A 23,801-nucleotide genomic window follows, 5' to 3' on the forward strand; every position below is an offset into this window, starting at 1 on the left:
TTCTTTTTAAAAACATGAATACATTTAACCTTTGCATGTGAAGTTACATATGAATCCCCGTGCTAAACTATGACCTCTTACTGCCTGAAGCAAAGCGAGAAATGATGCCCCTGCCTCCTCTCCCCTTTCCATATTTTCCTATTAAAATCCGCGCCCACATTTCTTTTCTTTTAAATCTCTCCCCTTCCTTTCTTTTTTGTTGAGAAGGGAAGAGGAAATGGTGCCACTTTGCCTTCGTTCCTCAGCAGCCCATCAATTGGGTGGAGCTGTAATTGTGTACCTGAGTGTTACCTGTGCACAGTGGCCTCCAGGGCTGCTGCGCTCACCGTGGCTGGCACCCGGTGGTGGTTCCCCGCACCTCTACTCTCCTGCCAAGTGCGGGGGGGGCACCCTTTTCTCCCTGCCCTATGCAGGACAGCGGTGGAACAGCAGCTCGTGGTAGTAGGCTGCCCTACCCCACTGTCCTCTCCCCACCACGTGCCCAGGGTCCCTCTTTTCTCCCCACAGCGCACGCAGCAGCCAGGGCAGCCTTCTTGCCACTGCCACATGTATGGCGGGAAGAGAAGGGGTGCCCTGTGTGTGCATGGGGAGAGGAGAGGCGTTGCGGGGGGGAGTGCCTGAATATGGGCTGCTTATGCCCTCCTTACACTATTGGGTGACAGCTGTTCTGCCCCTAAAAACTACCCTACATTCTACTGTCTGCAGCAGCCCACTTTCACCCTGCTTGGTAGGAGGGCTAGCCCCAATTAATTCTGAAGTAATAATGGCCATATAAAAAGAGATAATGCTACTAATTTTCAACAAATATGACACTAGTTTATCTTAATTTCTGATTGCCAGTACTTCATTCGATTTCAGTCCTTTTGTTATTTGCATACGTCAATAATTTTCAATGACTTGCATGCTGTGGCAGTCTAGAACTGTGGGGCTGCCCAGCAGGGCTCTTCCACTACTACTTAGCCTCGCACAATTGCATGTCGCAATGCTGCTTACATTGTTCCCCAAGCAAGTAGCATTGTGATGTGCAATTTTACAGGGGTAAGTAGTAGAAGAGCTCTGTTGCACAGCACTGCGGGCATGTTTGTTAGGTGCCCACATAGAATGGGGCAGGAAGTGTAGATGGCGATCAGTAGCAGCCATCTACCAGGAACATTCTCAGTGCTTCCAATTGCTGTTGAAGCAGCTGCCGTTACCCACAGAAGTGCAACTAAAAAGTGCACAACAACAAAAAACCAAAAAAAGTGCAACAAAATGTGTATTTTTTTAAAAAAATACACATACGTTCCAGGCCCCAACGCCAAGGAGCAGGAGAGTAAAATTTTGTTTTGAGCAAGTTGCTTTGGGGAGCTTAACATCAAGGCTGTGATCTTGCCAAACTAAGCACTCTGTTGCAACACAAGAGTTAAGCCGTGCTTAATTCTCTTCAGATTTGAAAGAGCAGAGCAAGCATTTTACTTTGGCTGGGCCATGCCTTATTTTATATGCTTTAAAATGTTGGACTCTTATCAACTAAAGACTGTTGCTGTAGAATCTTCAGTACTATGCTTGGGAGATTAAAAACGGACGTGAATATGCAATCCACACAACATATTTCACTAATCTTAAGTGAAAAAATAGTTTACCTGGTTTATTTTGGGTGAAATAATCACTTGATGGAGGATTTCCTTGATTTTTTTTGTGTTCAGAGAAAGTGTTATCAGTAAGATGATTGAGAGGGTGGTGGCTGATCAGCCTCAAGTGGTCTTGGAGGAAACTGATTATCTAGACGCATTTCAAATTGGCTTTAGGGTGGGCTATGGGGCTGAGACTGCCTTGGTCGGCCTAATAGATGACCTTTACCAGGGAATTGATAGAGGGAGTGTGATTCCCCTGGATCTGGATCGAGATCCATCAAGATCCATAAGAATGGGTAATAAGCCTGCACAGGACCCACTTGGTAACATGCCACAGCTCGTCGCGGTGACCATGCCCCGCCTCCACACCTTCAGCGTGCTGTTTAAAGGCGGGCTAGGAACCAAGTTCTTCCGTTCTTTTCCGACAGCAGTTGCGTGCAGTCTTCGGGCTGTTGTTCCTCGTTGGACTAGTTGCTCTGTGAGTTTATCTAAAACAAAAAGGAAAACCGGACTGAATTATTGGCTCTGACTAGGAACAGAATTTAACGACTACTCTGGTGACCTTTATAATGGAACGGCTTCCGGAATTTGCTGGTGTTATTTGAACTATTTAGAATGGACTTTGATGACAATTTGGATCACACAGACATGGCTGAGGAGAAACTGACCTTCAAAAGATGTACTGGCTTTAATGCCAAACTCCCTTCGAAGGACTTGCGTGACTTGTGTTTAATCTGTTTGGGATTAAAACACAATGTCTCCTCCTGTAAGGTTTGCCTGTCCTCGAAACAAACGAGAAAAAACCATGGTGGTGCTTCACACCACCATTTATGACGAGGTGCTAAGTCCCTTGACGTCACGAGAACCCCGCCCTTCGATTTTGACATCAACCACAAAGGCATCTACATCGATCCAGAAGCCTTTGACTCCGAGCGCAGATCCTTAAGCTTTCGACGAAATCCATGCATTCGACATCGGAGAGTTTGAAACCTAAGCGACATTCGGAATCGGAGGATCCTCAACCTTCCTATAAATCAAAAAAGCCTAAGACAGTGGACCCAGTCTCTGTCGCCAGCACCAATGCAGATAGATTCTCCACTGGCATTAACACCAGGGGTTCGACATCAAGAAGTTCCTTCACAAACTCTTATGGATCGGTGTTGAGAAGTGCCATAGATGTTAACTTGCTCTCCTTCGATGCCGATAGCTAGACCTGCTGTTTTGACTCTCAATATGCCTGTCTTATCGGCATTGGGACTGGTGACCCCTTGATGTCCCACTGACATACCAACCTTTGATATTGAGGAGGAGGATAGGAAAGTGGCCCTGGATACGACAACAGCTCATACATTACTGTCTATCTTGGATTCTACTTTGAGCACCCCCTCGGCGTCAACTTTCAAGGGTTTTCCACAGACATCTATGAGGGGGACACCACAGGAAATGGTTACACAACAGCCAGCCACGTTGACGGCTGCACACACGGCAACCTCTCAGTGGCATACGTGTGGCTTTGCTCACTTATCTTCAGCAGGAGATGCCCTCGCTTCAGCACCTTTGGGGGTGATCTCCCCTGGATTGCCTTACAATTTCCAAGAACATCAGTCTTGGGGCCAGTCACAAGCTTCTATTCGTACTGTACCATAGAGACTGCCACCCGTGACTTCTACAAAAGCCACACAAATGACTTCAGATATACTCCTCCAAGAGTCAGCCACATAAACCATGTGTGATAGTGTACATGTCGGAACTCAGGTGCCGATCTCTTATATGTTTCCACTTTGACCGCTGATGAGCCAAGTAGTCTCCCATCTTCTAACAGCTCCTACATCCTGTATCCTGGTGACACCATGGTGGCCAAGGCAACCATGGTTTCCACAGGTACTCAGACTGTCAAAGAACTGCTACCAAAGACAGCTGCAGGTACTGGATCTTTTAACTCTGGATAAGGGCAAGATACTACATCCAGATGTTCTAACGCTCTGCCTAACAGCATGGCGGATCGACTGTTGAACAAGATTCTTCTTAACCAGAAGAAATCTTCCACCAAGCATAACTACAGGAGCAAATGGCTTCGTTTTAAACTTTATTCAAGGAAACAGGGTTTCCAGCCTGCCTGCACCACTATCAGAGATGTGCTTTTCTACCTTACAGATCTGAAGTCTCAAGGTTTGGCCAGCGTGTCTCTCAAGGTGCACTTAGCTGCGTTATCCTCTAGGCATCCAGGTTATGAGGGAAAACCCCTTTTTCCCCATCCAAAAAGTAAGGCTTTCCTGAAGGGCCTTTTGAGCCTGTACCTACCGTTCACATGCCAATTGAGCCCTGGAGTATATCTCTGGTCCTTTCATCTTTGACCGGGGCCCCCTTCAAACCTATGAGTTTGGCTTCCATCAAACTGGTGACTTTGAAAACAGCCTTCCTGTTGGCCATCACTACAGCCAAACAAGTAAGTGAATTAACGGCCCTGAGAATAGATCTACCATACACTAGAATCTATCCAGACAAAGTCTTGATGTGCATGGCCCCGGATTTTCTACCAAAAATAGTGTCGAGCTTCCACCTCAACCAGGACATTGTCCTACCAATGTTCTTTAGAGATCCTACAACTCCATTAGAATGTGCAGTGCACTCCTTAGATATACGAAGAGCGCTGCTGTACTACTTACATTGGACTAAGGACTTCAGGTCCACCAAACGCCTGGTAGCATACTAAGGCTCTTCAAGGGGCTCCTGTATTTCTAGACAAAGGATGTCCACTTGGCTAGTGGAACTTATCCTACTGACGTACAAGCAACAGGACGATCAGCCGCCAGAAGCAATCAAGGCCCAATCTTCTCGTGCCTACGCTGCTTCAGCTGCACACCTATTGGGGATAACCTTCATGGACATCTGCAAAGCTGCAACTTGGTCTACTGAGACCCTTCATTAAGCATTACACCATAGATATGCGCTTTGCTGCAGAGGCAAGCTTCAGGAGAAGCATTTTGAAGTGGGTGTTACAATAGCCACTACTGCACCCTCCTCCTCTGGGGAGCTAGCTAAACACCCATGCTTATGGATCTTGACGGATCTCGATCCAGATAAACAGGTTGCTCATCTGTAACGATTGATCTGGTAGAGATCCGTCGATATCCATAAGACTCTCCCAGACCACCAATCTCTGCAATAGTGCTATGCTGTGGTGTGTACTGAGTGTGCAAGCTATTCTCCTTTGATGATAAACTCACTTAATTCTGGATGATCGTCCTCCATGGCTGTCGTCCAAGAACTGAAGAACATGGCACCTAGCCGGCCTTTAAATAGCATGCTGAAGGTGTGGAGGCAGGGCTTAGTCACCGCAATGAGCTGCAGCATGTTACCAAGTGGGTCCTGTGCAGGCGCAAAACCCATTCTTATGGATTTCAACGGATCTCTTCCAGATCAATAGTTACAGGTGAGCAATCTGTTTTTATTTTGGATCTCTCAATGGCTTTCGATACCATTGACCATGGGATCCTTCTGGATTGCCTGAGGGATTTGGGGATAGGAGGCACTGTTTTCCAGTGTTTCCGCTCCTGTCTCAGGTAGACTTTGGATGGTGGTGCTTGGTGACAATTACTCTTCAAAACAGGAGCTACAGTATGGATTCCCTCATGGCTCCATTCTGTCACCAATGCTTTTTAACATCTACATGAAACCACTGGGTGAAGTCATCAGGGGATTTGATGCTGGGTGTTATCCGTATGCTCATGACACCCAAATCTATTTCTCCCTGTCATCAATATTATTAGCCCCTTAAATGCCTGCCTACAGGCAGTAATGGGCTAGATGAGAGATGATAAACTGAAGCTGAATTCAAGGAAGACAGGTGCTCATTGTTGGGGGTCATAATTTGCAAGACGGGATAGAACTTCCTGATCTGGATCGTGATCCATTGTAAGCATAAGGAATGGGTTCTGCACCTGCGCAGGGACCTCATAGGTAGATTGAGTAGCTCCTCGTGACGCCCCACCCCGCCTGTACGTGCTGTGCTGAGATCGTTAAGAGTAGCGGTTGGGGCATCCTCCCTTCAGTTTATCTTTGACCGCCTAAGCGTTCAAATCTCTTGTAAGCTCCTCAGAAGAAAGATTTATCTTGTTGATGACCTTGGATTTCGAAACTGGACTTTGACTTGGATAACGATTTGGCTTTATTGGATAAGTACTTGTTGATTTTGGGATTGAACTTGGACTTGAAAAAAAAGAATTGCTTCGCTTACCAATTTGGCTAGAAGAATAAAAATTGACCTTTATCTCCAGAGATGGAGGTGAAAAAGACTGGTTGTCTGTGGTCTGAAGCTTAGCCCGGCACTTTACACAATGCTTACACTACGACGTTTGAACACTTAGGTCAAAGAGAAACTGAAGGGAGGATGCCCCAACCGCCACTCTTAATGATCTCAGCACAGCACATACAGGCGGTGTGGGGCATCACGAGGAGCTACTCAATCTACCCGTGAGCAGGCGCAGAACCCATTCCTTATTACTACAACGGATCACTTCCAGATCAAGAGTTACAGGTAAACAACCCATTTTTCTGGACAAGGTTACACTCCCCCAGAAAGAACAGGTTCATGGCTTGGGACCCCCCTTGGACCTGGGTCTCAGCATGGTGTCTTAGGCTGTGGCTGTGGCCAGAACAGCTTTTTACCAGCTATGATTGATTTGATAACTCCACTCATTCCTTGAGGAGAATGACCTGGAAACAGTGGTACACCAGCTGGTAACCTCCAGGTTGGACAAATGCAATGTGCTCTATGTCGAGCTGCCTTTGTACTTAGTTCAGAAACTTCAGTTAATTCAAAATTCAGCAACCAGTTGGGTCTCTGGGATATCCCAGAGAGACTACATTATGCCTGCTCTTAAACAGTTGCACTGGTTGCCGATATGTTTCCGGGCAAACTACAAGGTGCTGGCTATTGCCCTTAAAGCCCTGAGTGGCTTAAGTCTGGGTAGCCCGAGAGTATACCTTTCTTTACAAGATCCCCACCTCTCATTAAGATCATCAGGAGGGTTCCATCTTCAGGGGCCACTGGTTCATCTGGTAGCGACTTGGGATCAGGCCTTTTCAGCTGTGGGATGTGCTTCCTGTGGATATAAGAGGACCATCTTCCTTGGAGGTCTTCAGGAGAACCTTAAAAACCTATCTTTTTAGCCTAGTTCTTAATGATATTTAGTTTTAATTTTAATTAATTTTAATCTGATTTAAATGTTTTCTGATTTTAATAGTTTTATTATGTGTTTTTAATTTTAATGTAAACCTCCCTGAGCCACTTTAGGAAGGGTGGTATATAAATAAATAAATAAATAAAAATAAAATGATATATTTATCTGCAGACCAACTCAAGTGAAATGGCAGTTGATGGTTGCTAGCTGCTACAGAAGAAGTGGTAAGTCACTTCGCATATCACTTTCTAGCTTTCACATACATCTTTTTCTAAAAAATATTAATTTTTACTAAAACAGATTTTTTAATTTGGTAATGTTTGTCCTTAACAGTCAAGCAACTGGAAAACTGAGGAGTTTTTACACCTGATACTACAGTGCTCTTCATTGTAAGGCCCTGGGGCCAGTGACAGCCCCTATCAACTCAAAGCGTGGTACTAATAGATCTGGATCGAGATCCGCCGACAGCCATAAGAGTGGGTTCTGTGCCTGTGCAGGAAACCCCGCGGTAGCCATGTCTCAGCTTGTCGAGACATCCATGCCCCGCCCCCACGCAGAGCGTGCTATTTAAGAGCGGGCTGGGCGCCATGTTCCTCAGTTCTTTTCCGACCGCCTTAGCGTTTGGACCTCAGTCTGCCGCCTCTCCGTCGGAAAGTTCCTCAGTGTTTTGCTGTTCCTTTTCTTGGATTACTTCTTCGTGTATGACCCATTTTTGGGTCACCATTCTCGCGGTGCAGTGCTTTGCGCAGCACTGGAGGTGGGCTCCTATAAGGGACATGAAGCCCTCTTGAGCCCCTCCACCATCCTGGATGGTGTGCACCAAGTGCTGTTAAGTATAGCCCTTCCCAGTACTTTCCCCACAAAGCTCTTAAGAGAAGACTCCATCTCTCATAATGGGCCTTCCAGCACTGAGAACAGCACAGTACTGTGCAGAGGTCAACACAGTGGGAAATGGCTCACATAAAAACAGCCCTGCTGGATCAGGTCCAAGGCCTATCTAGTCCAGTATGCTGTTTCACACAGTGGCCCACCAGATACCTCTGGGGAGCCCACAGGCAAGAGGTATGAGCATGCTCTCTCTCCTGCTGGCATTGTACCTTCATAACTGGTTTGATTGGCTATTTAGAGTATATAGGGTTTGTTCACTTGAAGCTATATACTGGGTGCAGTTGTCAGCTAATTAAAGGTTTTAAGTTTTGTTCTCCAAGAAAATTACAAATGTCAGGTGGTACTCAGCTTGTTCTTGCACTGGGTGTCTCCTCTGTGATGAAGGGGGACCACTTGTGTGCCTCACCACAGAGTTCCCTGCCAATCTCCCACTAAACGCCTGCAAAACTCCTTTGATACCTGTTAGCAAAGCTCCTCTGGTCTGAGCCTTGTATTCAAGATCAGCAGGCAAACCAACTCTCATCAGGAATGTGACCCCTCCCACAAGCTGAGTCACTCACCTGGAATGAATCCTCCACTCAGGTTAACTCCTCTGTCAAATATGCAAACACTTCCAGCCAGCAAGCAATCAAAACCTAGAAAATTACTAGCCCTAACAAACTTAGCTTCTCCTTTCCGTTTTGTTTTCTTGGTGATTGATTGATTTATTATTTGTTTCCTTGCTTGATATGTTCTTTAGGAGAGAAATACAAGCTTGTTGCCTCCGCTTTCTTCAAGATCAGCAGGCAAAAGTGGGGGCCACTTTTTGGCAAAGTGCCCCCTGCTTGAAAAATAGTAAAGATCACTGTGATGTTATGTATGTTACTCAAAAGTAAGTCCCATTGGGCAACTCCCAACATGAGAACTGTTTCTCACAATTATCCTGCCACTGAATGTCTGGTGGCAAAGGGAGGAGGAGGTGCTCACGCTCCCCTGCCGTGCCCTTCCCCTTTGCCGGTCTGGCTGCAAATGGCTTCTAAGAAGCCATTTGCAGCCAGACCGGCAAAGCGGACGGCAGGGGGTTCTCCGCCACCCGTTTTCTAAAAGGAGCCTTTTAGAAAACGGGCGGCGGAGAACTCCCTGCCGTCCGCTTTGCCGGTCTGGCTGCAAATGGCTTCTAAGAAGCCTTTCGCGCATGCGCACGAAAGGCTTCTTAGAAGCCATTTGCAGCCAGACCGGCAAAGGGGAAGGGCACGGCAGGGGAGTTCTCCCGCTGCCCTTCTGCAATTGGAGGGCTTTTGCAGGGGCAGGGGTCTTCACGGCAGGGCAGGGGTCTACACTTCAGGATCTTGGCGTGGATCTTCGGAATCACTTCAGGAGCGGCACGGGTGAGTGTTATTGGAACGGTGCGGGTCTTCTTGGGGGCGGCCGCCAGCCGAGCGGGACTTGGAAGGGGGACAAGCAGAATGGCCCCATGGGCCAAGAAAAAAGGCCTCGCGGGCCACATGTTGTGCAGGCCTGGTGTAGACAATACTAAGCTAGATAGATCAATGGTCTGACTCAGTATATGGCAGTTTCCTATGTTCCTGTGATTGATCCCTTACACATGGTCACTTCCTGGTCATTTTCATGACACAGGTGACTGGGGATTGAAAGCGTGCACACGCCATCTGCTCCTCCTCTCTCTGTCACTCGATATCCAACAACAGAATGATTGTGAGAATCAGCCCTAAGTTTGTCATGACTGAGTCCCATTGATTAATGAGACTTAAATTAGTCATGATTAATTTGTCACATTGATTTCAGTGGTGCTATGCTATGACTAACTAGTCTAGATATTGCCCACTTAACACTCCCAGATGAATGTGTATAAGATTTGACTTAACTAATCTGTTTTATTCCAAGTTTTTATTTTGCATTCAGATTTTGAAATTGGCTGTTGTTTAAGATTGTCTGCTGTTCAGTTGGTCCCACTTTGCCACATCCCCTCCACCCCTGGACATGAGTATTGGACTTTCCTCAATAGCTATTTATTATCAGTGATCCCTTTATCTGAATTTCCTTTGCAGTAGTATAGGAGTGATAATGCTGCTCCTGGAACTTTTTATCAACAGTCCACAGGATTCTTGTTTGTAACTACCTGTAATTTTTACCTTTGGATAACAATGGAAAAGAAGACAGGCTTGATTTCTTATATTCCAATTCCTTTGTCTCTCATCAAAAATAAATCTAGTGATGGGGGAAATAGAGGATGCTATGGTATCTCTGTTTCTGATGTGATAAGTCTGTGTGTGTGATATTTTTTATTTTATTTTTGCTAACAGGTAATTATCAAAAAGCTCTTGATACGTACAAGGCGATTCACAAAAAGTTTCCAGATAATGCTGAATGTAAGTGATTTTGTAGGGTGAAGGATATGAATACTTGCTCATCACTTTTATACACGAACTCATTATTATAATCCATCTGTGCAGGTTAGATCTGGATAGTGATGCCTCGACTGCCATAAAAAATGGGTTCTGCGCCTGCGCAGGACAACTTTGGGTAGTATTGATTAGCTCCTCGCGACGTTAAAAGGCACGAGCCGTGCAGTACCTATACTGGCGGTTAGGTGTCTGTTGCTCAGTTTCTTTCTGACCGTCTGTGCGTTAAGACCTCAGAAACTTTGTTGCTCATCGGAAGATACTTGTTGTTAAACTCAGTGTATTGACCTAAAGACAATCCAACCATTCTTTGCTTGAACAGACATAGTTTGCTTTAATGGATACATTCATTCACGGACTGACACGGTGCAGCAAGAGATGAGCGAGAAACTGAGTCTCTCTAGCTCTGTCCCATTCAAACTTTTCCAGCTCTGTCCCATGTTATCGGGAGCCCATGGCACTGATCGGTGGCACTGATCGGTATTCATACTTAACCTAATAAATTGGTAACGGCGATCTCGACGGCCACTGATTCCTTTATTCATGAGTGCACCTCTGAGGGAAAAGACCACCTTTAAATTGTGTGTTCGCTGCAGGGCTAAGCTTCCGTCAACTGACGGCCATCAGCTTTGTCTCCTCTTCCTGGGGGAAGAGCACTCCACGACTACTTGCCCTATATGTAAAACATTTTCGAAACAAACCCTGAAGAACAGAGCGGCACGACTGAAAGTTTCTTTAATGGAGGACACACTTCGCCCGTCTACCTCCTCCTCCCTGCTGAAGGCTGCTCTTACGCAGTCTAAACCCTTGGGCATGGCTCATAGTGCTCTGGGGACCTCCCTGAAATCTACCGTGCCGAGCTTATTCAAGGAACCCTCGGCGCCGAAAGGTGGAAGCCCCAAGCGCCCTTGCTCTTCACCACCAGCTAATGCGGTAAAGAAGAAGCATAAGGCAATTTCACGGCATACCACCCCGTCGCCATCGGGGCTTCAAACTGAGCTGTGGAAGGGCAGAGCAAAGTCTTTATCACCTGCCCCAACTCTGCGTCAGTCACCTGCAACCCCGACCTCGATTCCAGCTGAAGAGAATCCAACTCGGCATCAGGTGGATGCCGGCAAGAATAAAGGCAAGACCTCCACGAAATCGAAAGGGAGAAGCGCCCCTTCAACATCGATAGCCATTATGGATAGGGATACCTCCTCGATGTCGGCAGCTGCCACTTCTTCTGCATCGAGGATAGCTTCAAGCCACACTGCAGAATCATCCCCAATAGATTGGGACTCCAGGTTTTCTGCACGGACTGGGCTGGACTCCCTGGATGAAGGAATGCAGATTGAGATTGCACCGGCAGAGGGGGAGATGGATATTGACCCTGACCTCTTGCAGCTCCTTCAGTCTGATAACACATCTCCTTCAACCTCTACTTTCCAGGGATCTATATCCCAGGGAGTGGATGTAGATGAGGGTTAGTCTTCCTCCTCCCAGGACACCATCAATCACTCCATCGAATAGGACACTGATAGGTTTATGCCCATTGGGAGGATGGGGAGATGCCTGCATTACATTATCTCCTGCAGAGTATACGTTGTTTAAGGAGTGGCAGACTGAAAAGCTAAAGAGAGCCCTACTCTTGGAATGCTCTATGGCTGTCACGACACAGACTACTCCAGGTGTACTACCTTGCACTTCGGTTTCTATTCAGACAAACACACCTTTGAAGGAAGTACCCAAGGGCATTAGTGCTGCAGTACAGACCTTAGAACCACGTGTGAACAAGCCTCCTGTACATGATTCGGCAGTGCAAGCTGTCATCCCTCTGTCCTGCCCTATCAGATCAGTGTCAATTCAGACCTCATTATCTCCACTGTCTATGCCAGCCACTATAATGTCGCGCGTTAGTCATAAGGGACCCTTGCCTTCAGAGACTGACTTACCTGATGATGCGCCATGCTCCTCTGATGAGGAGGAATACCCTTCGGATTCCTCAGATGATAACCCAAAGGACGATGTGGATGATCAGCTTCCAAAGGATCCCAGTCCAGATGCCGTGCCTCTTCCAATGGATTCGCCTACGGAGGAAATGAGATCTTACAATCAGCAAGTAGCTGAAATGGCCGAGGTACTGGGTCTCGATCTCTCACAGAAAACAACGGATTTTGACGACCCTGTTTACAATTTTTTGAAGAAGTCATCTGGCTCGCAGCCAGTTTACCTATCAATGCTCCCAGGGATCACCAAGGTAGTGAAATCTGCGTGGGAGGTCTTACAGACTTCAACTACCACCTCCAAATGTCTGGAATCTCTATACAGAATAAGGGAGCAGGATAATGAATATCTGCTAACTCCTCCAGTTCCGAATTCACTGGTGATCGATTGCACCTCTTCGGCAAAATCAGGAAGGAAGCATACCACACCAGCAGACAAGGAAGGCAGGAAACTGGATGTGCTCGCTAGAAAGGCTTATTCTATGGCTTGCCTGTCTGTTAAGATCTCAAATTACATAGCTTGTCTTGCAAAGTATACCTACTCTTTATGGGAAGGTCTTCATGCACAGAGATCCTCTTTGACATCAGAGGAGTTTCATAGGTATTTTGAAAACGTTTTTGTAAGGACCATGACAGCTGCACGACAGCAATTGGTGAATGCCAAGCACTTGGCAGAGTCAGAATCGCACACTCTGACAACTGCTGTGATGTTGCGATGTCATACATGGCTCTGGTCGACTACTTTGATGCAGGATATGTGTGACCACATTGAGCCATTACCATTTGATGGGAAAGGCCTGTTTGCGGAACAGACGGATGAAACTTTGGAACATTTGAAGAAATCTAATTTTACAGTGAAGACTTTCGCAGCACAGTGTTTTACAAATAATAGGTTTCAGCCATATCAACGGAGACAAAGCTCCTACAGGAGGAATGAGTGCAAGGAATATAAGAAACCCTTTAATCGATACAATCGCAGAAATTACACAAAAAAATAACAAGCCAGAACAGGAGGGCTGCAATAAGGCTGCTCAACAACCAAAACAACATCTTTGATTGTTCGTAGAGCCCACAATTGCCAGAATCTCAACTAACGGAACAACCAAGCTTACCCAACAGAACCACAAGGTCCAACATCACCTTGTTGCAAACCAGGTGGACCATCAAACTGGCAAGCCATGCCCAAGCATGGCAACATAACATCAGACCAACGGGTCCTGCATAAAACCAGGACTGGTTATACTATCAAGTTCAAGACTCTTCCTCAGTTCAACGGTATACAGTACACCCCAGAGACAGAAACGCTGGAGGAGGAGGTCAAGGTTCTGCTGGACAAGGAAGCAATTTCTCCGGTACCGTGGGCTCATGCTCTAACAGATACCCAAGAAGAATGGGGGCATTCGCTCAATCATGTATCTCAGGTACCTGAACCTATTCATCGATGTGAAGAAATTTTGGATGATAACGTTGCAACAAATCCAGCCTCTTCTTCACCAGGAGCAATGGATTGCGACGTTAGATTTGAAGGATGCCTACTTCCACATCGACATTCAGGAGTCCCACAGGAGATATTTACGTTTCACACTGGGCAGTCAGATCTTTCAGTACAATGTCCTGCCCTTTTGGCCTGGTGATGGCCCCACGAGTATTCACAAAATGCATGGCAGTCATCGTAGCCTACCTGCGGACGCAAGGAGTCTTGATATTTCCGTATCTAGATGACTGGCTTCTTACTGGGAAGACCAAGGTTCTATTGGGCAGCCAGATTCAAACAGTGACTGCTCTATTGAACGACCTGGGCATTTGGATAAAGTGGGAGAAGTCTCACCTTACTCCTGCAAAGCGTAAGGAGCCTGAGATATATAGGAGCGGAGCTGGACATGGACTGCCAGAGGGCATTCCTTCCACAAGACAGATTCCAGCAAATAAAGAACATGGAACATAGGAAACTGCCATATCCTGAGTCAGACCATTGGTCTATCTAGCTCAGTATTGTCTTCACAGACTGGCAGCGGCTTCTCCAAGGTTGCAGGCAGGAATCTCTCTCTGCCCTATCTTGAGGAAGCCAGGGAGGGAACTTGAAACCTTCTGCTCTTCCAGAGCGGCTTCATCCCCTGAGGGGAATATCTTGCAGTGCTTACACATCAAGTCTCCCTTTCATATGCAACCAGGGCAGACCCTGCTTAGCTATGGGGACAAGTCATGCTTGCTACCACAAGAACAGCTCTCCTCTCCAAAAACATGGTTTTACTCTTTCATGCCGCTCCAACACAACAGGCCAGATCGATCCAGGTTCTAATGGGGCTGATGGTCTCTTGTACCACTACTGTTTGCTACGCAAAGCTTCGCATGAGGAAGCTACAATTGTGGTACCTGGATGTATTCCGGCCCAATGTGGATCCCCAGGGCATGCCCCTTCGAATCCCGCGCAGAATCCTGGACTCTTTGTTATCGTGGATGAAAGATACGAATATGCAGGGAGGGATGTCGTTTCAGACCCCGGTACCCTCTTTCACGTTGACCACAGATGCATCCATGCTCGGATGGGGGGCTCATTTGGGAGTCCACAGGGTGCAAGGCCGATGGACTCAACGGGAAAGAGGCCATCAATTTCCTGGAACTTCTGGCTGCCTTCAGGGCACTATAAGCTTTTTAAGACATCATTTAGGAAGGAGTACTGCAGCTCCAGATGGACAATACTACCACAATCGCATATGTGAACAACCAAGGAGGGACAGTGTCAAAACCATTATGCCATCTGGGGCTCCAGATGTGGAATTGGTGTATTGCGAGGCGCATACACCTAGTAGCAATAACACATAAAGGGACAGGACAATGTCCTGGCCGATACGCTAAGCAGATCTCCCGTCCTTCAGCAACACGAATGGGAGCTCAACCCCCACTTGCTGGGCGAGATATTCCTTGCCTAGGATACCCCGACAGTCAACCTGTTTGTAACATCGGCAAACAAGAAATGCAGCCAATACTGTTCAAGAATGGCGGAGGGCCACCTATCCAAGGGAGATGCGTTCCAGGACACGAAGTATGTTTTATTTGTACCCTCCATATCCCCTACTGAACAGAGTTGTTGCCAAGCTTCTACAGGACAACACCAGGGCAATTGATATCGCTCCTTGGTGGCCCAGACAGACATGGTTCCCACAACTTCTACGGCTGTCGAACCATACGTACAGGAGGTTGCCCCATCAGAGGGACTAGATTTCTCAACAAGAGGGGCAAATACTCCATCCCAACCTGACTGTTCTCAATCTGACAGCATGGGAAGTGGGTTACTGAAGAGAATATTGAAAAACACCAGGACAAAGTCAACTAGGAGGAATTACCTCTTCAAGTGGAGAAGATTCTCGTTGTATGCCATTGAAAATCAATTCCAACCGAAGGTGGCCACCATGAGGGAAGTTTTACTATACCTGATCTCCTTGAAATCCAGTGGGTTGGCCAATGCATCCATAAGAGTGCATTTGACAGCCATCTCCGCTCGGCATGCAGGCTGGGAACATAAGACCGTGTTCACTCATCCTAAATGCAAGAAGTTTTTGAAGGGGTTGAATAATCTATACCCCCCGTACAAAAGCCGTCTGACAAGTGGAGCCTCTCCATGGTTCTCTTGGCTTTAATAGAGGGCGCTTTTGAGCCAATGGCCACTGCATCTTTAAAATTAGTGACATTAAAGGCTTTATTCTTGGTGGCGATTACGTCTGCAAGTCGCGTGAGTGAGTTACGTGCTCTTCGGATGGATGAACCTTATACTCAGTTCTTTCCTAACAGAGTGGTTATGCATTTGGACCCTGAGTTCCGTCTGAAGATAGTTACTGATTTTCATCTGAATGCGGACATTGTTTTACCTACCTTTTCCAGCAACCCTTCCATTCCGCTGGAGACTTCTTTACACAAGCTGGACGTACACAGGGCCATCCTTTTCTACCTGCAAAGAACAAAAGAGATAAGGACTAACTGTTTTCATTACCTTAAATGGAAAGAACAGAGGCCTTCAGCCATCCCGCCAAAAGCTGTCTTTGGCTTGTGGAACTCATTAAGATGGCCTATGATGTTCAGGAAGTCACTCCACCATCCTCTATTAGAGCCCATTCTACAAGGGCACATGCTGCTTCAGCAGCTCACCTTTCAGGAATAAAGTTCAAGGATATATGAACGGCAGCCACCTGGGCCTCAGACCAAACCTTTGTGAGGCATTATGCTCTAGACCTTCGCATTGTAGAGGTGGCGCAGTTTGGCAGGGCCGTGCTAAAGAGGGTGCTCCAGTAGCCTGCAGTGCCCTCTTCCATCTGGGCAGCTCATGATTCACCCATTTTTTTATGGCTGTCGAGGCATCACTATCCAGATAAACAGGTTGCTTACCTGTAACAGGTGATCTGGTAGTGATGCCTCGGCATTCATAAAACCCTCCCAGCCGGCCCCGCTACAGAGTGCAAACAATTGGAGCATTACATTCCTACAGAATACAAACGACTGAGAAGCTACGATTACGTGGACATTTTATACTGTCAAATGGTCATACAGAAACTGAGCAACAGACGCCTAACTGCCAGTATAGGTACTGCACGGCTCGTGCTGAGGCAGTTAAAAGGCGTCGCGAGGAGCTAATCAATACTACCCACAGGCACAGAAACATTTTTTTATGAATGTCAAGGCATCACTACCAGATCACCTGTTACAGGTAAGCAACTTGTTTTTCTTTCAATACTTGCTGGGGTCAGGGGTCAGGGAGAGACATATAGCCGTGATCCAGGGTGCCATGTGCTCTGTGTTGCACACACAGCTCCTCATAAGTAGGCTTCCTGGTTCACTTTCATTGAAGAGAGCCTCTTCATGTGAGCATCCATTTGCCATGTGTTCTGTGGTGCCCCTACAGCTGTCCCCTGCATTAAAATGCATGTGATACAATTTGTGGGCTGGGGATCTCCATGCTGAAAGCTGGAGAAAACAAGCTCATTTTACTACATGTTTGTGATGTCTACTAAATCATAGTGCCACTCTATGAATGCATTGGTCACAGTTCAACAGAGTTAATAGCACAACCCAGTGAAAACAGAGGGCATAAGCACATTTAACTCTGTCTGTGATTGTTGATAGGCAGTGTGCTTTACTTTTATTTTATGTGCTTGTAAGTCTATTAATGTTAATTAATATGAGAACCATTGTACCACTAGGTCTACGCTTCTTAGTCCGACTCTGCACAGACATGGGGTTGAAAGAAACCCAAGAGTATGCAATAAAGCTTAAGAGGGTGGAAAAACTGAAAGAAATAAGGGAGCAGGTATGTTGGTTTCCTTTTAAGAAAACTCGAATTTCACTTCAGTTCCAAAATTCTGAAAATACTGTTCTGCTCTAGCCTTTGGAACAGAAGTCCCGATTGTATCTTATTGGGTCTCATGGGCAGCCTGATCCTGTGATCTCACCCAAATGACTGCAGCTGTGTTGCTGCTTTTACTGGCACAACCTCACAGTGGTGTGATGTGATGCTCAATGCAACAGGCCCAGGGCTGCCTGTCAGGCCTCCGTTAGTCCCTCTGGCTGCAGCATTCTACACCAGCTGCACAGAGTACCTGACAGTCACTTCTAACAAATGTTTCATGATGCAACTGCTTCTGGTCACCTCCTGATAAATTGGTGCTCTTGGGAGAAGCTTCCATCTCATGACTCTCTATGGAAGACTGTATCTGCATCATGACTGTTGAACAGACTGCTGAACAGTTGCCATAGTATTAACAGTCTGTTCCTCTGCAGATTTAGTAAATATATTCATGCTTTCAGTTAAAGACATTTCCATCTATCCCCAAGTTCATGGTCTAAGCCGTTCATCGTCTAAGACCTTGTGGCCAAACAAAACTCACCTGTCTGCTTTTATGGTATCTCCATCCAGTTGAGATAGCAATTTCATTACAAGAAAGTGCTGAGAAACTTTGTTTTTAATACTGCACATACTGTGATATTTAAATGACCACATTGCCCACACATTTCTTCTTAAGAGGTTTGCAAAATATATACTGGAGTTGTTGTTGGTGGTGTTTTGTTTTGTTTTTAATTTAAACTAGCAAGTAAAGACTTAAAAGCTCCAATCCCTGCACCTGCTGATTACAAAATTCAAATGTTGATGTAGGATCTTTGTGCAAGATCCAGCTTTTTAAACAGTTTCATATGAAAATCAGATTTTCCTATTAAAAAAAATGTATGTTTCATGTATGTGTTCATGGCACTTCTCATTCATGGCACAGAGGTACTTCTCATTCAAAAGTCATTATTTTAGAAATTATGCTGCTGGAAAAAAATCATATAGTTTTCCTCATTCTAAGAAACTTTCCCAAGCACACTTTCACACTTTACAACAAATTAATTAAACCTTTTCAATTCAGTGCCAAGGGTATTAGAAGCATAAACCTTGAGGATACCTATTTCCTTTCATGCATTCTATTTTACTGTTTACAATAACAACATATTTTTGGATTTACAAGATTTTAATATGCAGAAATGTCTTTGAAGCCCAATTGTGGAATACGTTTAGTATTTTTCCAGCTGTACCCTTCCTACTTTAATCTTAGTCATCTGTTTTGTATGAAGTAGATCTAAAAACCCTTTTGCTGAACCTTCTCAATCTATGTGAACATTGTGTGAAACATTTTACGATGTGTAACTTCTTACACCATATTATTAATTAGGCCATACAACGACAACATGCAAAGTCTACTTTAATCCTATTTTTATTACATTTAGGAGTAAATGACATTTAATGTTTTCAGCAGTCTTGTAACTAGAATTGCTGTCTTAACAGCGTTTTAGATTTGTCTGGCAATAAGACTAATTCACATATGCATGTTCTTCATTTGATGATTTTGACATCCAATGATGACCTTCATGTGTGAAAAGGCCATTACAGATCTAATATCACAAGCAAAGCTAACATTCCCTCAAACAATATTTTTGAGTTGCATCAGTTCACCCACTCATCTGCCAGTGTATAGTGTATAGTAATCAAGTGCAGAGAAGTCAACTGATCTAAATGCATGTGTGAACTAGCCCCGAGTCCCATCCGTTCCACCTAAACTTTACATGAATTTGCACACACAGGGCATTTTCACAAGTGATAGGAGAATATATTTGTTTCTGGAATAGACAAAAATCTGGGGGCTCGCACAGCATGCACTTCTCTGGCCTTTGAAGAGGGATGTACATGGGAGGCTTCCGAGCGAGCTGGGAGCTCATCCCCAGTGCTAGTGGTAAAGGTAGAATGTGCCGTCAAGTTGATTTCCACTCCTAGCACCCACAGAGCCATGTGGTTTTGTTTGGTAGAATACAGGAGCAGTTTACCATTGCTTACCATTAAATATTTATTTATTTATTGTTAAATTTATACCCCGCCTTTCATTAAGAAAATCCCAAGGCGGCTCACAATAAAATTAAAATATGAAAACAAATCAGTTTTTTTTTTAAATTAAATTAAAACACTAACATAAAAACAGTATAAAATACAAGAAGCAGCAGTGGAGACAATAATATAAACGCCTGGGTAAAAAGCCACGATTTGACATGCTTTCTAAAAACTGTGATGGAGACTGAGGAGCGGATACCCACCAGGAGAGCATTCCAGAGTTGGTGGGTAGCAACAGAGAAGGCCCTGTCCCGAGTGCACGACAGCCTAGCCTCCCTCATTGTCGGCACCCGGAGCAGAGCCCCCTCAGATGACCTCATTGAGTGGGCAACAACCCTTGGGAGCAAGTGGTCCCTCGGGTATCCCAGTCCCAAACTGTTAAGGGCTTTAAAGATAAAAACCAGCACCTTGAATTGGACCCAGAAACGAACTGGCAGCCAGTGCAACTTTTTCAGAATGGGTGTGATGTGCTTCCACCGGGCAGCTCCAGATAAAACCCTAGCTGCCGCATTTTGCACTAGCTGCAGTTGTCAAGTGGGGATTTGAACTGCATATTGTACCAGCGGGGATTCGAACCGGCAACCTTCTGCTTGTTAATCAAGCATTTCCCCACTGCGCCACTTAAGGTGACAGGGGCTATTGAGTGCACACAAAACTGTGCAAAATCACTGCTGCACCACTATTGCCATTGTGAATCATGTCAGTAGCATTGTAGACCACTTGGTGTGCATACCAGAGCCATCCCTAGGGGCTTGTGGGGCTGGGGGGTGGAATCAGCATGTGCTTAACATATATCATTACAAAAACATACTGACTGATGACATACTGTGTAAATAGTGTGAATGAATGAGTGAGGTTTTTGGATATGTCCAACCAGCTTGGACATATTGTGTATTTGTAAGGGGGGGAAGTTAAAAACACAACACATGCCCCCTTGCTTCACAGTTCTCACTCAGACAATCTGGATTGCAAACCAGCTTGAGCATAGTGCATGTACAAATAAAATAAATAAAGTTTATTCAGCTCTTTACAGTTAGCCCTGCTTTCACTAGTTGTGAAATACTCTATGGATTACTCATTCTGGAAGATTTCCTGCAGTAGGGAAAAATTATTAAAAATCAATGGATTGACCAATCAATTTAAATATTCAGAGCCCTCCCACTCTGCCCTACATCTGTGCTCAATATCGGAGCCCTATGCCATGTCATTCCAGGTGATCTAAAGGGTGGGGCAAAAGGTGGGATGCTTATACCCATTTTTATAAAGGCAAAGGGCAGATTCCTCCACATGGGGGTGGAATGATGGTCCAAGGCGGGGCTTCAGTTCCAGAAGTTTTTGTAATTTTCTGCCACGAAACAAACCACTTATAGGATCTTTTTTATATTTTTAGAAAAAATGCAAAAAATAAACAATTTGTCCAATCCATTTCAATTTCCATATTCAGAGTCCTCCCACTCTGCCCTATATCTGTGCCCAATATCAAAGTCCTATAGGAAGCCATTCCATAAATTTACGGGCCGGGGTGGTGGTGTATTTATTTATTTAGCGTATTTTTATACTGCCCTAAACCAAGGTCTTAGGGTTTTCCATAGGAACATAGGAAACTGCCATATACTGAGTCAGACCATTGGTCTATCTAGCTCAGTATTGTCTTCACAGACTGGCAATGGCTTCTCCAAGGTTGCAGGCAGGAATCTCTCTCAGCCCTATCTTGGAGAAGCCAGGGAGGGAACTTGAAACCTTCTGCTCTTCCCAGAGCAGCTTCATCCCCTGAGGGGAATATCTTGCACTGTTCACACATCAAGTCTCCCATTCATTATGCAACCAGGGCAGATCCTGCTTAGCTATAGGGACAAGTCATGCTTGCTACCACAAGACCAGCTCTCCTCTCCCTGTTCACAACAAAACACTAAACAAAACATTAAAATCAATTAAATACTAAAAACAGTTTAAATTAAAACAAATCAATAAACAATCTAAATTTTAAAAAGTTAAAAAGCCTGGGTAAAAAAATGAGTCTTCAGACACTTTTAAAAACCTGCTAGAGATGGGGAGACTCTTATTCCCACGGGAAGCGTGTTCCAAAGTCTCGGGGCGACAACAGAGAAGGCCCAACCTTTTGTGGCCACCAGGTGACATGAAGATAGCCACAGACAAGCCTCCCCTGATGTACGCAGTGGACGATGGGGATCATGCAGAAGAAGACGCTCTCTTAAGTACCATGGGCCTAAGCTGTTTATGGCTTTATAGGTTATAACCAGCCTTTGTATTTTGCCCGGAAACTTTTTGGCAGCCAGTGCAACTCCTGTAATATAAGAATAATATGGTCTCTTCGAGATGACCCGGAGACCAACCTGGCTGCTGCATTTTGTACTAATTGTCACTTCCGGACTACGCACAAAGGCAGCCCCACATAGAGCACGTTGCAGTAATCAAGTCTGGAGGTTACCAGCAAGTGTACTACTGTTCTGAGATCATGAACCTCAAGAAACGGACACAGCTGGCATATCAACCGAAGCTGATAGAAAGTGCTTCTGGACACTGCCTCAACCGGGGGAACCAGGGAAAGGTGTGGATCCAGAAGCACTCCCCGACTACGTACCTGTTCCTTCTGAGGAAGTGTGACCCCATCTAGAACAGATAGATCTCCTCTTGGCTGGAGAGCTTCAGGGACTGGGGAGAACTTCCGAGAGGCTTGCTCCAGCAGAGAAGCCCTTGGAAGCCCTGCCCACTCGCTGAGCAGCTGAGAGTTGGGGGAAAGGAAACTGTAGCAGCATCTCCTCTCCTGCAGGGAGCGTTTGGATAGCAGGCAAGCCTGCACACTGCTCCTGCAGGCTGCAGCTCTACAGGTCAGCCAAGCTGGGGGGTGGGAGGAAGGTCAATTTTTACAGGGCAGGCTGCTCCCCCGCGGAGCCTGTCCCATTGTGCAGCCTGGGGTGATCACCCTGGTCTCCCGCCCTCAGGACAGGCTAATACACACCATGGTCTCTGCCTCTACTAGCTGTGGGGATGGGTGCTTGGCTCGATCGGACAGTGCACTGTGCAGTATATGAGCCACTGTGTTAATCCCCAGCTCAAGATTTCAGTTGGTGGTATACTTGTGTATAATTGGGAGGTATACTTCATTTACTTTGTGTTTATATTGTGAGCCCTTTTGAGCCAGGGAACCACTTTCTCATACCTTTTGCTATGTAAACTGCTTTGAGAACTTTCTTGATGAAGAACAGCATATACATATTATTATAATATATAGCAATATAACAATAATAGCAACAACACTAAAAAGTGCTATGAAAGGTATTGTTAGTTTAAAGTATCTTAAGCAGCACCTCTGTTTCTTCTACTGTTCCCATAGCGTGTCAAATCTGGCAGAGATGGTAGCGCCCGTGCCCGCAGAGAAGGAAGCGCTGGTGGTGGTAAGTGCTGGAGAAATGGCGACATACTCGAGGCTTCTGAAACCAAAGAAAAAGTTACCCCATGGACACATCCAGCCATCTCTGTCCTCTTCGTGGCTCTAGCCTGCATCACTCCAGGCAAAGGGCAACTTGAAGCCATGTAGTGGACAGGAATGGCTAGATGCGAAAATAGGAAGCATGCATGGGACTCCAGCTAAAGGTAGTGGTCATTATGCTGTGTTGAGCATGCAGGTGGACCAGCCAGAGAAGGGCGAGGAGGGAGGAAGAGGGTTCCATTGAGCTTTGTACAGACCTCTTCCCACAAGTGCAGCATGTGGAATGTATTGTGCCTTTATTTTGTGTGTGCTTCATGGTACAGAATACAATATCGCTCCTAATTTCTGTCAGATGTACAGGAGTTTGGCAGCTGCTCAGTCCCTTTCCTGCAAGCGTTAGAAATCATGGCAAACATCGACCAGGTTTATTATACTCCCCACTTCTCTCCTTCCTTCTTAATTGTATCTATTATTAGATTGTGCGAGGTCAGGGCAATTGTACTATTGTTATTTATCAATTGTACAGCATCTAGGTCTTTAGATGCTTAATGCTATTATCAACATTAATTACTTAGTTAATTATATTACTGGAAACTGAAGGCCACCTCCAGCCTCAGAGGCAAGATGCCTCTAAATACCACTGGCAGGGGAGCAACAGCAAGAGAGAGGGCATGTCCTCACCTCTTGCCTGTGGGCTTCTTAGAGGCATCTGATGGACCACTGTGTGAAACAGGACTAGATAGGTCTTGGGCCTGATCCTGCAGGGCTATTTTTTAAGTTCTTAATTCTTTTCATAATAACTAGCTGACCCGTGCGGCCGCCGCCGCCCTGCGGGGGCCGAGTGCGGCCAGGCCCGGCCAGTCCCGCCGCC

At 45.8% G+C, this 23,801-nt stretch overlaps 1 protein-coding gene across 7 annotated transcripts in view; it reads left to right on the plus strand.

The window, feature by feature from the left end:
• The window catches only part of IFT88 (intraflagellar transport 88), an 85,970-nt gene that overhangs the window by 55,535 nt on the left and 6,634 nt on the right, over positions 1-23,801 (plus strand). For all 7 annotated transcript variants that reach the window (XR_008319501.1, XM_053309777.1, XM_053309778.1 and 4 more), the window contains 4 exons: positions 6,968-7,020; positions 9,988-10,053; positions 17,264-17,370; positions 22,835-22,895. Coding sequence is in view for 6 of the 7 variants with exons in the window: in XM_053309777.1 (XP_053165752.1) it covers positions 6,968-7,020; positions 9,988-10,053; positions 17,264-17,370; positions 22,835-22,895 (287 nt within the window). In the remaining variant the exon portion in view is untranslated. The remainder of the gene's footprint in view (positions 1-6,967; positions 7,021-9,987; positions 10,054-17,263; positions 17,371-22,834; positions 22,896-23,801) is intronic.

The sequence above is a fragment of the Hemicordylus capensis genome, chromosome 3, assembly GCF_027244095.1.
Source record: "Hemicordylus capensis ecotype Gifberg chromosome 3, rHemCap1.1.pri, whole genome shotgun sequence".
NCBI classification, from domain to species: Eukaryota; Metazoa; Chordata; class Lepidosauria; order Squamata; family Cordylidae; genus Hemicordylus; species Hemicordylus capensis.